This window comes from Engystomops pustulosus, chromosome 1 (assembly GCF_040894005.1).
Source record: "Engystomops pustulosus chromosome 1, aEngPut4.maternal, whole genome shotgun sequence".
Lineage (NCBI taxonomy): Eukaryota > Metazoa > Chordata > Amphibia > Anura > Leptodactylidae > Engystomops > Engystomops pustulosus.
Genome location: NC_092411.1, coordinates 63,378,887 through 63,390,987, shown reverse-complemented (window position 1 = coordinate 63,390,987; position 12,101 = coordinate 63,378,887). Strand labels below are relative to the sequence as shown.

Genomic DNA, 12,101 nt, shown 5'->3' with positions numbered 1-12,101 from the left:
TGGAAGTGCAGGGAGCATCAGAACAGGTGCCACAAATCCTGAATCTGGCGCACACTATACTATACACAGGAAAGCTGCATTTAGTTCTTAGTAAATGTGCCCCTTATATCATGTGACCAGGATGGTGTCCTCTAAGGTCCTTTACTCAGTTACATCTGCAACGTCAACCCCATGTATGCAACTAATCACATGAAATCACAGCAGCCTCCATGGACTTCTAGGCCTCTCCCTCTTCCATGGACTTCTATGCCTCTCCCTCTTCCATGGATGCATGCTGCGATTTTTTTAATGTGATTAGTTGCATACATGGGGTTGACGTTGCAGATGTAACTGGGTAAAGAACATTAGATGACATCACACTGGTCACACAACATGAAGTGTCCAATGATGTAACAGAGCTCTCTCTCAATATTTACACAGCAGCGTGTCCTAGCAGTGTCCTGTCAATCATAAACAAGGATGCAGGGCAGTGCAAGTAAAATTTAATATGCAGGACTCTTAGTGTGATTGGACTTGCATCAGGTGAGCTGCATATAAGTTACAAACTGATTTTTGTAACATTGTAGCCATGGAAAGGAAGTATTTAGGGTTAAGTGTAATATTTTTTAATCATATTTATAATGAAATATTTATTTTGGGCGGGTTTGTTTTTATGGCAGGATCTGTAATTGGGATTCCAGGGTATCTCTCATCTGACTTTTTTTTTATACTAGGTTAACTAGGGCCTATGTAATATTTTGACACACGTAACTGGTATGTTTGTGGCAAAATTTTTTTTATAACTGTTGTATTAAAGTGTGTTTTTTTTCATCACTATTTATGTTCGAATGTCAGGGTGATCATGTATAAAACATTTGTCAATTCTATGCTTCCATGTTGAGCTTGAAGGGATGTTACCCCACTATACTACTAGCCCCTTCAGGTAGGGTATGAAATGGCATTTCTAGAATTGCCTGTTTTGTGTGAAATCTTGCCCGTTTACCTATTAAAAAAAATCTCCTGCAAACTATTTTGAAAATGAGAAAAGAGGAGTCATACTTGCCTGGAAGTCAAGTTTAGAGGTTACAGGGGGAGCGTCTCTTCAAATGCCTCTCTTTTTTGTACTTAAGTACCTAGAAATATTAATTCTATAAAAATAAAAATGTATTTTGTGACTGGATGTTTGGAAATGGAATAATACAGCAACCTACATTGTACTTGTAACTTAGAAGTAATGTATGGCTCTTGCATCCAGACAGGACAGGGTGGGGGGGAGACTGTAGGTGCGGTTCCCAGAGGAAGAAATGTCTGAGTTGGGAAAACCCCTTTAATCTTAAGCATTTTGCAAATTGCAACTTGCGTGAACTAGTTCCTGTGTTTGTTTGGATGTCTTCTAGGCAATCTCATGCAGGTGGAGAGTAGTAGAACAAACAGAAAGCTGTTTACTATATGATGTCTAGATGCCACCTCCGAATTCTGTATACATAACAACCTAAGCTGATTCATAGCAGACTCCAAGCACTGAGCATGTCTAGAAAGATAAATACTGTCCATCATGGCAGAACTTTTCCAAGGATAGGTAGAAAATACATAAGGAGTGAATTTAGGGAATTATAGAAAAAATGGAACAAGCCATTGGGCTTGGATAAAGGCTGATTTAAAGGAAACCTATTATGAGGATTCTGCCATCAGAAGTAGATCTGATGGTAGATTCCCCCTGCCTGCCTCTGCCATAATCTGTATTTAATAATCCTGAAACCTAACCTAACTTGTTAAAAGATTAATTTTAGTAATTTGTAAATTAATTGGGGGTGCCCGGCCAGGCCAGTAGCCTCTGAAGTTAATTTACATATTTAAAAAATTAGGTTTTTAATAAATTCAGTTAGGTTCCAGGATTATTAAATTGGAGATCAGGGCAGAGTCAGGCATGAGGAATCTACCAGGAGATCTACCTCTGTTACATTTCTCATGGTAGGTTTCCTTTTAAGGGCCGATCACATCACAAAATTGTAAGCCAAAACCATGAGTTGTTGAGCACATGGAACAGGTGGAAATTGTTTTATTAGACCTTCTCTGTGTAGTGTCCACATCTGAATTTGTATATGTGGAAGAACTACAGTGCACTTTGTCAGCATTATACACGTCTCCATATGCTGTAAATTCAATAATAAGTTGTGTGCAAAACAACCAAAAGTCATGTACCCCCATGACTCTGAGATCACCCACCTGTGCAACTTGGTAATTTAATTTACTTCTCAAAAGGGATACGTATCCTACAGCTGGAGATATGTACAATATTATAAGCAGATATTTAACTTTAGTGAAGGACCCAAATCACTGTATCGTAACAGTAATAGAGGCAGGATGATGGTATCATTGCTGCCTTACGTGGTACATCTCGCGATGAGAAGATACAGGTATAATATATTTAGGAATTTGACATGATAGAATTAAAGTAAAGGATTGAAATTAGGCAAAATGAAATTACCTTAAAATCATTTGAATGAGATAAATTATAATTAAAAAAAGCCTATGTATATTGTTTGAAGCAACAAAGCACATGCAGCCAGTACGAGTTTTTTCGTGTGTTCTTAAGCTGAATTTGTATGGAAGTCGGAACATATATATTTCATAATCGTAGCTCCAGACAAAAAAAATGTTTTTGTCCCAGTGACCATTGGATATTCAAAAATTTTTGCTGTCATGGGATTGTATATAAAGTTTCCTTATAACCCATACAGCCGATCATTGCAGCCTGGGACTCAAGTAAAGCTTAAAGAGAGCTTCACCAGAGGTCACAGTGGGCAGAGAGGTCTGTCTGTAACTAGGGTCGAGTGTCCTTAAAGAGAACCCGTCATGCAAAATAACCCCCTAAACTAAATATATTTTCATAAACTGCCATTAGAGAGCATTGCCTCTATCCCTTCATTGTCCCTCTACATGCCTGTAAACCTAAGCAATGAGGTCCTAAAGCTGTATGCAAATGACCTGTGAAATGTCCAATGAAGCATTAGCATATTCAAGCTGTCCACTCTATTCATGAGTGGGAGGTACAGCCACACCCCCAGTGCATGACTGACAGCCTGTATAATGATGTGAGGCTGTATAATTATGTGCTTCCTGGTGCTGGTGGCCACACCCCCTGCAGCCTGTGTGTGCATGTGTGTGTGTTTAGGAGAGATACAGCAGATTCAGATTCATGTGTAGCTGATGTCTGTGTCTCTCACCTGTATATTAGGAGGATGCAGCATGTCAGCAGATGCAGGACACACACTAGCCATGCTTTACTATATATTACACACAGACATGAGCAGGGGGAGGAGAGGGGAGGGGTAACAGGGGTGACATCACTGCCTCTGACCATGTGACCAGCCTCATTTATATGATAAAGAATAGATGATTTTACAATGAATAATGTATGAAATAACTAAATAAAGGCTGGGACGGGATCCTTGTGAGCTGCTCCAACAGGAAGAGGTGACAGGACTAGTGGCAGAGACCTGATGACAGGTGTCCTTTAAGCCGAGGACCCCTTGTGTAGTATGTAGCAGCAAACTTTACATGATAATTGTAGATAATTGTAGGCTGAGCCAACAGCTATCACTCCCAACTTCTCCATATACATGCATGCTTAGAGTTTACTCTACATAGGAAGATACCTATACCATAGGGAGTAAAATGCTAGCAAATTCCTACTATAAAAGCTCATCTCTAGGATTGGGAATGTATAAATCAAACTGTACAATTCTACAGTATATTCCCTGTCAGGATGTCCCATACATTAGAGACAACTGGTCTAGCACATGTTAATCTTATGTGCTAGGGCCCAATTCACCTGGGCAGATACAATAAGCATGGACAATACTTTAAGTATCATAGACAGATTGTTGGCATTTATAGTATTCCAATAGCATGGGGGTCCAGAATTTGCATTATTGTCAGCACTACCTCCTCAGTTTACATGGAAACATGTGCTGCTGACTAGCAATGATTTTGTGCCAACATAAAATATGAAGTCTGGGTCCAGTGAGCAAATGATGACTGAATAGGTTAACACAACTAAAATGTTACCTTTCATCATGTGCTTCCCTTAAAAAGATCATTGTTACACAATATACATTCATTTAGGGATTTATTTTTGTTTTATTTGTTAAAGTGAGTATGTGAATAACAGCACCATAACCTGATAGATAAATAGTCATTTTTTCCCTTGTACTCCCTATAACCACCACACTTGCTCCCTTTAATCACTTGGCCAGCGGCAGCAGTGTTCTCAGCAGTAATTTTCAGTTCCCAAAAATTCCGTAAATGAACTGTTAATGACTTCCGCAGTGAATCTCTCTTAGGCTTGCACTCCATACGCTGCTCATCCAGCGAAGGAACAAAAGGGCTCGAAACCCTCCTATAGGAACAACCACACATGGAATAGGTTGTTGTAAAAACGACAGGTCTGGACCTCACAGGTAAAAGTCGCACAACCTGCTGAATAGATGGAGTACAGATGTGTGAGCAGAGGACATGGAATCCATTATACTAAGACTCTCTGGGTGGGAGAACGAGAGATCAGAAGGAAAACGTCTGAAAGAAATTTAATTACAGGATCAGGTTTAACTTGGAGAGATTCATTTAGTTGTGAGGATTGAACGTATGGTTTTTTACAAGCCTAGCTCTTTTTCTCCTTTAAAGAACACCTTGTTTTAATTTGTGCCCTGTTAGTATGCCAGACAGAAGTGACAACATGACACCAAGGACGAGAACTGCAAATCCATTTTCTACTGTTATAAAATGAGCAGCAAACGGATTGTCATTCTATGCCTGCAAAGTTATCACATCAAGTCTGTGTGTCAATGAGGATCACAAGCTATATATGGTACTAAGCTGGGGGAACAGGGGTTAAATATTGAAATCCGCATTCCATGGGGCTAATCCACACGTGACTAATCTGCTTCTTTTCCATGCAAATTCAACAAGAATGAACTTGTACATTCATCTCGTCTATTGACACATCAACACTGGATTCTGAATTGTAGTAAAATGAGCCCTACACTAGCATAGGATCCATGAAAAAACATAAAAAGTGGATGCAATAGTACTCACTAAAAGTTCATCATAAGTGCTTTTTTGTTTGCATGACCCCGGGATTCCTTGGATACTTTGAACTCCATTAAAACCCACTGATGGGCACAATACAAGAGTAGAATGGTTGCACATACAAGTGCCCAAATGGATTAACACCATTGCATTGCGACAGTTTTACCATCAAAATCATGAATCTGTCGCATTAAAAGACTTGTGATGTTGGACTCTGCACAGTTGGAACCGGCAGCACATTCATGAATTCCACCCTTTGTCTGCTGCCGAAATGATGCCTTTGTTTGTTACTGTATTTTATACTGATATCATACGACATGCAATAAAATATATGCCACAACGGTATTTCTCCTAGATTCAGTATGCAACTCTTTGTGCCTCCTTTTGTATACTAAGAAAGCGGGAGGCGCACCATGTGTCCATAGATCAGGAATGTCCTAATTAGCTGTGGACATGTTTGAGTAAACTTTTTTGGCCGTAAACATTGGAAAACTCTGAAGTCTTACTTCTGGGCTGTCATCACTGACATTTCAGATTCTTTAGTTCCTATTGTATATTTAACAACACTAATGGTAGTAAATTCCAAGGCATCTGACATAAGCTTTATAGTCCTTGATTGCAATGTAATACTGTCTTGCCTGAAATCAGTTGATTACACATATACCCTCTAGTCTGCCTCAGTGTTGAAATAAAATTACGTGTAACTGTTTAAAGATGTCACAAGTAAATGATCTGTTTTATACAGCAGATTTTAAGTTTAAGCTTGAATAAGTTTTTTTTTAAATAAATATTTTATTTAAATGTGTGTAAAAACAAATTACAAGAAGCAGGAGAACTCCAAACTAATACTAAATAAGTTTTAAGAATAGGGGTTCTTGGGGGGATAGGGGCACGCATGGCCATGGTTGGTCCATGAAGACTGTAGGCTGTGCTTGCTGGATTTCACAGAACCACCACCATGCCCAGGAGGGAAATCTGTGCATCATGGTGATATAGGATTTCACTCTTCTCCATGGAGTAGCAATGCTGCATTGTAATCCTGGTCGTGTGCAGTGGGCCGAAATTTTTTAAAAAAGTTATAATATCAAACAATTTGTAAAATGACCTAAATTTACCTGTTTCCACTAGGCTTGAACTACTGCAGCAACTCACGGGTTTCAGTATTGATGCCTGCATGTACAAAACAAGACCACTAGGTCAGCCCACAGGGCCCCTATAACCACATTACCCGCTTTTACTAGCAAAAATATTAGATGTTTGGCAGATAAGATCATATTTGTGTCTAGGTGATTGGTTTAGACCTTTGAAGAAAGGAATAATTGTACTGGATTTTTTAATTTCATATTCATTTACAAATGTGCAAAAAGTTATGTAATAAATATTGGGGACAAAAAAGGAAAGAAAAAAAAAGAAAAAGAAAATAAGTAATCTCTTAAATTTGTATTTATTTTCTAGAATGCTATACTGTCAACGGGGCTGATTACAGAGGAACCCAAAACCAGACATCTTTGGACTGTGGGAAGCCTTGCCTTTTCTGGAACGAGACTTTTCAGCATCCATACAATACTTTGAAATACCCCAATGGAGAGGGAGGTTTGGGAGATCACAACTATTGCAGGTAGTAATACAAAATGTTACGTTTCCAAAGGAAGTGACATGTTTTATATTTTTCATGTTGATTCTTATGCAAATTTGCACATAATTTATGCCTCAAGCAAAGTCTTCAGGATGTCCGTCTAGTTCCTCTACTGGAAGGAAAACAATCCAGATTTCCATAAACCAAACTAGAAGCACCTGCAAAATAAATCAGCAGCGGGCTATACCAAGTCTTCTGCCAGTCAAATGTATCATTAAAAAAATGCTGCTACTGTTTTATTACTGGGCCTAGCTCTTTTCCTAGACATTGCCAGAACTATTCACTGTAATTGTTGTGTATGTGCCCTGAAGTGCTGGCATCTGTGATTGGCAAACAGAGAGTTGCCAACTGTGTAGAAGGAAAAAATGATATTTTTAGACCTTGCCTTGGCATCTAACACTGACTACAGCAGAGCAAGCCAACGTGAAGTTGTATAGACAAAGAAATAAAGTTATTTCAATAGTATGTTCTTCAGCAGTATTTGGCTAGCTGTCTGCTGCTTGGTATGTGGCCCAAACTATCTGTCTAAACACTACAACCTGCACCCATGTAAAGTGGCTACTATAGTCATCACATGAACTTGGCGACCTAAAATGCTTTGTAACGGAATTACTGAAGGTATGATATCTTGTATAAGGACCTCATAGCTTTAATTTAAGTATTTATTAACATCTAACAGTTTATCAATTATAAATTAGGACCGGATACAAGTAATGGTTAAAATATATTACTATATATATAAATATATATTATATATATAAAATATATAGCAATAAAATGGAAATCACACAAAACACCAACCGGTATGGACTAGAATGGATCAGTTAATGACACATGATATAATAATATGTCACTGGCCATTTAAAATTTATGGAGAGTAGAAATGAGCTGACTAGATGGTCGGGTTTGGCGTTATTGCAAACCCCCCTGGCCAATCATAGCCATAGCCTGGTTGCTAGGGCCATTCATTTCCCAGATTGTCTGTTTGGCCGCTCATCTGGCAATATGTCCGGGTCAGGTGGCAGGTTTAAACCTGACCATTGGGTCCACTCTTCCCTAATGGAGAGGAATGTCACCCTCTCCATACAAGGCAAGTGTCTGCTGCAAAATGCCACCTCTAACAACCACAATCCATGTTGGAACCAATTATGACTGTCATCCATTTAACTGCTAGGGGCAAAGCCACTCATGCCACGTAAAAAGAACCTGTCATCAGTATTGGACATGTCCACCTGATTAAGTGTTCTACTAGCCTTTATAATACTGAGTTTTGTTTTTGTAATCAAGCTTCCTTGTTCCAGTAACTTCTAAAAGTAGATAAAAGTGTGCCTGGCTCCCTGCCTGCAAAATCTTTCAAGTCATGTGGGCGTCAGCTTCAATGCTTCAAGTCATTCCTCCATCATCCTTTCTCATCAACCCTCGCTCCTCCTCCCTCATGCCTAAGTGAGATGACCATAGCAAGCAGATCTTGTACTTGAGCAGTCCCTTAATCTGTCTTATACAGTGAGAGTGTAGACAAGACAGCTCATCTTCCCTGTTCACTGTACATGACAGATTGAGGAGTTGACCGTGTGAGATCTGCTTGCAGCAGTCGGCACACTTAGCCATGAGAGAGAGGGAAAGGAGGGAGGATGACGGAGGAATGAATCAATGACACAGGGACTCTATCAAGTCATGTGGGAGGAATTTTTAATGCATAGAGTTTCCTAAAATGTGACAGATTTCGAGGGGATCTCCTTTGTGCAGGTCAACACACACATTTTTGTTATCAGTCTGGGCTCTAGATGAGCTATCCCAAAACCTTGATCTTGTTATTTTAGGTCATTGTCATGCTGAAAGAAATTTCAATTTATTATAATCTTTTTTTTTTTTTTTTGCAAAAAGGTAACTTTAGATGTAGATGTTTTTTTTCACTGAAATTGCTGAGATTAGGGTTAGCACCCCTAGTAGTCTAGCATTCATTATTCATCCAGTGAAGGGGTGAAAAACTCTTTAGGTTGGAAACTTGAATACTTTACTAATTTAATTTATTATTTGGGAACAGCTTATTCTTTTCAATCGTTTCCTTACTTTCAACATTTTGACACCCTCCACTCACCCTGTGACCTCGTTTATAATATTTTTTTTTAAACTAAAAAAACCCAATCATTAAACGAGTAGTGTATAAGTTTTGTATTTGGCTATTACCATATGTTTGGATGTTTTTAGAAAGCCATATAATTCATCTTTATTCTCATTTGATAATATATCAAAGATATTTGAGACAACTAGGATTAATGAGTGATAAAATGTCATATTTTCTAATGACAAAAAATTTTATCTAGTCAATTTCTTCTTAAAATGATTTTTTTCCCCGTTGTACCTATAGTTCCTAGGATTAAGGTGTTTTGGTGGTGTTGAAAGAAAAGAGCAGTTATATTCTCTTTTAGTTTATTTAGAAATATAAACTGGAGAGCAGGCTTAGGGTTACTAGGCTTATGTTACACTTTACCATGTAGTAATTATTGCTAAACTTTACAACATAAGTTTTATGATCTGCATTATGCAATCAGATGAGGGGGGAATGATTACTGAAGTCTGTGCTAATAATTCTATAATATCTAGCTGAAATTCATAATGTAAACAGGATTGGAGATCCCAGTTACTAAGGAAATATCTGATCCCGACATTCAAAATTTTGTCATATATCGTAAAGTTTTTCACATTTTCTCCATTATGGTGGGCAGGGCAGCATTCCAAGTCTTTGATGTGACTAGTCTATTTTTTTCCTTTCTTATCTTTCCCCTTTCTTGGACATGTCCAGATATGTGTAAAAGAGTTGGCTTTTATGCAAATATTGCATTTTGCGATATCGCATTACAAAGTGACGATCTATGTATAAGGCCAAGCTAATTGTGCACGGTCTAGAATGGTGTATTGCACACGTTTCATGAGAAATTGGGAGAGCCCCCTAATGGACAATGCAGATACATTCTATTCACTGATCATAGCTCTCTAAAGAGCGTGTAGCCACCATTTGGATAGGTGGGAGGGCTTACAAAAACTTGACTGTTTTTTTTTTACCAGAAACACTGCCAACGGACTGTTGTCTGGTATTATGGCTCAACCTTACCCAAAATAATGTGACCCTCCAGCAATACCACAGACATAAACTGTACAGATCTCTTATAGTCGGAACTCGTATATTTTGTATGTTTAACTCCAGACAAATTTTTTTTTTTGTCCTTGTGACAATTGGATTTTCATAATTTTGAGAGAAAGTCATCGTTGAACTTGTACAATGTATCAATCATAATAACCTATGGTAGCGAGTCCCATAGTCTAATTGCTTTAACAGTAGTGTATCCCTTTCTGCGATGATGTTGAAACGATCTGTCCTCTAGCCTGTCTGTGTACTCTCAACCACACATTCCCTTAATTATATTGGTAATTTTCCTCCCATGATGTATCCCATGATTTTATTTGCATTGGCAGCAGCTACCTGGCACTGGTCACAAAGGTTACTGTCCCCCACTACCCCGAAGTCTTTTCCTGCTGTAGCTTTACCCAATGTTTCACTATGTAATACAAATTTGTGCGTTGTGTTTCTTTCCCAAATTTTAAAATCCACCACTCTTTTATACATTGGTGTACAGGACTGTGTAACGTCCAGCTTGCATCTTTCTCTGTTAGGCCTTCTGTTTGTGACAGCCTGGCCCCTGCTCTAACAGTCAGGTTCGGAATGACATCCAATCCAGACTGTTAACTTGTTGGATGCCGTGGTCAAGCTGTGACCGCGGGATCTACATACCTGGTGAGAGAGGGCTTGTCCCATCGACACTCCATGATACAGTCTTCTCTGATGAAGGTACCCGGGTCTGTCCTCGGCATTGCCTGCTCGGTCCAGCCATTGGCAGAACCTAGAAGTCTGCCTGACAGCCTATGCTAGGGCATTACTAATGCACTGCAATACATGATTATTGCAGTGCATTATTATGAACTAGTGATCACAAGATGAAGAGTTCATTTCCTAAATTGGGGAAAAAAAGTTAAAGTTCAATATGGTTATTCCTGAATGTACCATAAGGGAAACACATGTCCAAATGTCAGATTCGTCACTTGTTTGCCATTTTGCAACACCTAAAAATTTGACCCAAAAAGTTATCAAAACGTTGCACAGACTCCACAAAAAAAGGACACCTTACACATCTCTGTACTCCAAAATATGAAAAGGTTATTAACGTCAGAATTTAAATTATTTTTGTTCAAAAGGTTTTACATTTTTTTAAAAATTCAGCAAAACTTAATACAGCAAAAAATTAATAGGTACAGAGGAGTAAGGAATATATTATGCCTTCCTGGTTTTATGATTGTGCAGCCCATTTCTCCCTGTTATATAAAGGTCCATTCCATCAGAGATTGGAAACCCATAACTTAAAGCATGGTAGCACCCAGACTTAGAAAGCAGCTTAGCTTGTGGTGTAAGAGGCATCTCAGTTACATAAAATCATGTCACTTTGTTTAACACCGTGCGACATGAAGCGGCGCATACCAAACAGCAGACCAATTACAAGGAACAGAAACCAAAGCTAAAACGATTGAAGTCTTGAGTAGGTGATGCAATTATCTACAACGGCAGCATAAAATGTTGGGTCACATACAGTATCACAAACATCTATCATCTCCGCTGCAAAAATAAAAGCTGGAGCATATTAGAGACAGGAACTCCGCAGGTTCCTGATTAATATTAGACAATATAACTGCTCGGCATTGCCTGTGAATGGTTTGTATTTACTCACATATTGCGATAAGGACATCAAACTTTTATTTGATCTTGTTCATTTGAAAGCGGCATTCGCCATCTGACCTTGGGTACCATTAACCATTTGCAGCCAAGCAGTTTTGGTTTTATTGATGTGAGTGATGATGATAGTAATCTCATGCCCATCTGTCTGTGATTAGCCCAGACACTCATGCATAGATTGCCGTATAAATGAGTTATGGCATCCTATTAAAAATAGCCTTCTTTAGCTTCCCAGCAGGCAGCTGTGTGGAATTATCTGCATGGGGGAACCTCCTGACATCCCTTCTGTTATCTGATATAACCTATATATTTATATGTTCTGCCAGCATGTGAGGGGAAAGGTGTTACCCAAAAGCCATAGCTTCATCCTCTATTGTAGATATTCCTAATAATCTGTGGAAAACAGACTAGAAATCATCAGTCATTGTTCTCATCTGATGAAGCGTCACTCCTCCCCCTTCCCCACTTACCACCGAATGCATAATTATCACTTTAGATTAATTTAATTGTTGTATTGTGACATTTAATAGAACATCTTGTCCAGGATATCAACATAACAACAGAATTATTACAGAATAACACAATTTATTGGCAAATTCATCTAACTTCAAA

General features: G+C 38.6%; 1 protein-coding gene across 1 annotated transcript in view; it reads left to right on the top strand.

Annotated features, from left to right (window-relative positions):
* Positions 1-12,101, top strand: part of KREMEN1 (kringle containing transmembrane protein 1) — a 112,380-nt gene that overhangs the window by 44,585 nt on the left and 55,694 nt on the right. Inside the window, exon 2 of the mRNA XM_072142224.1 lies at positions 6,526-6,688. Coding sequence (XP_071998325.1) covers positions 6,526-6,688 — 163 coding nt within the window. The remainder of the gene's footprint in view (positions 1-6,525; positions 6,689-12,101) is intronic.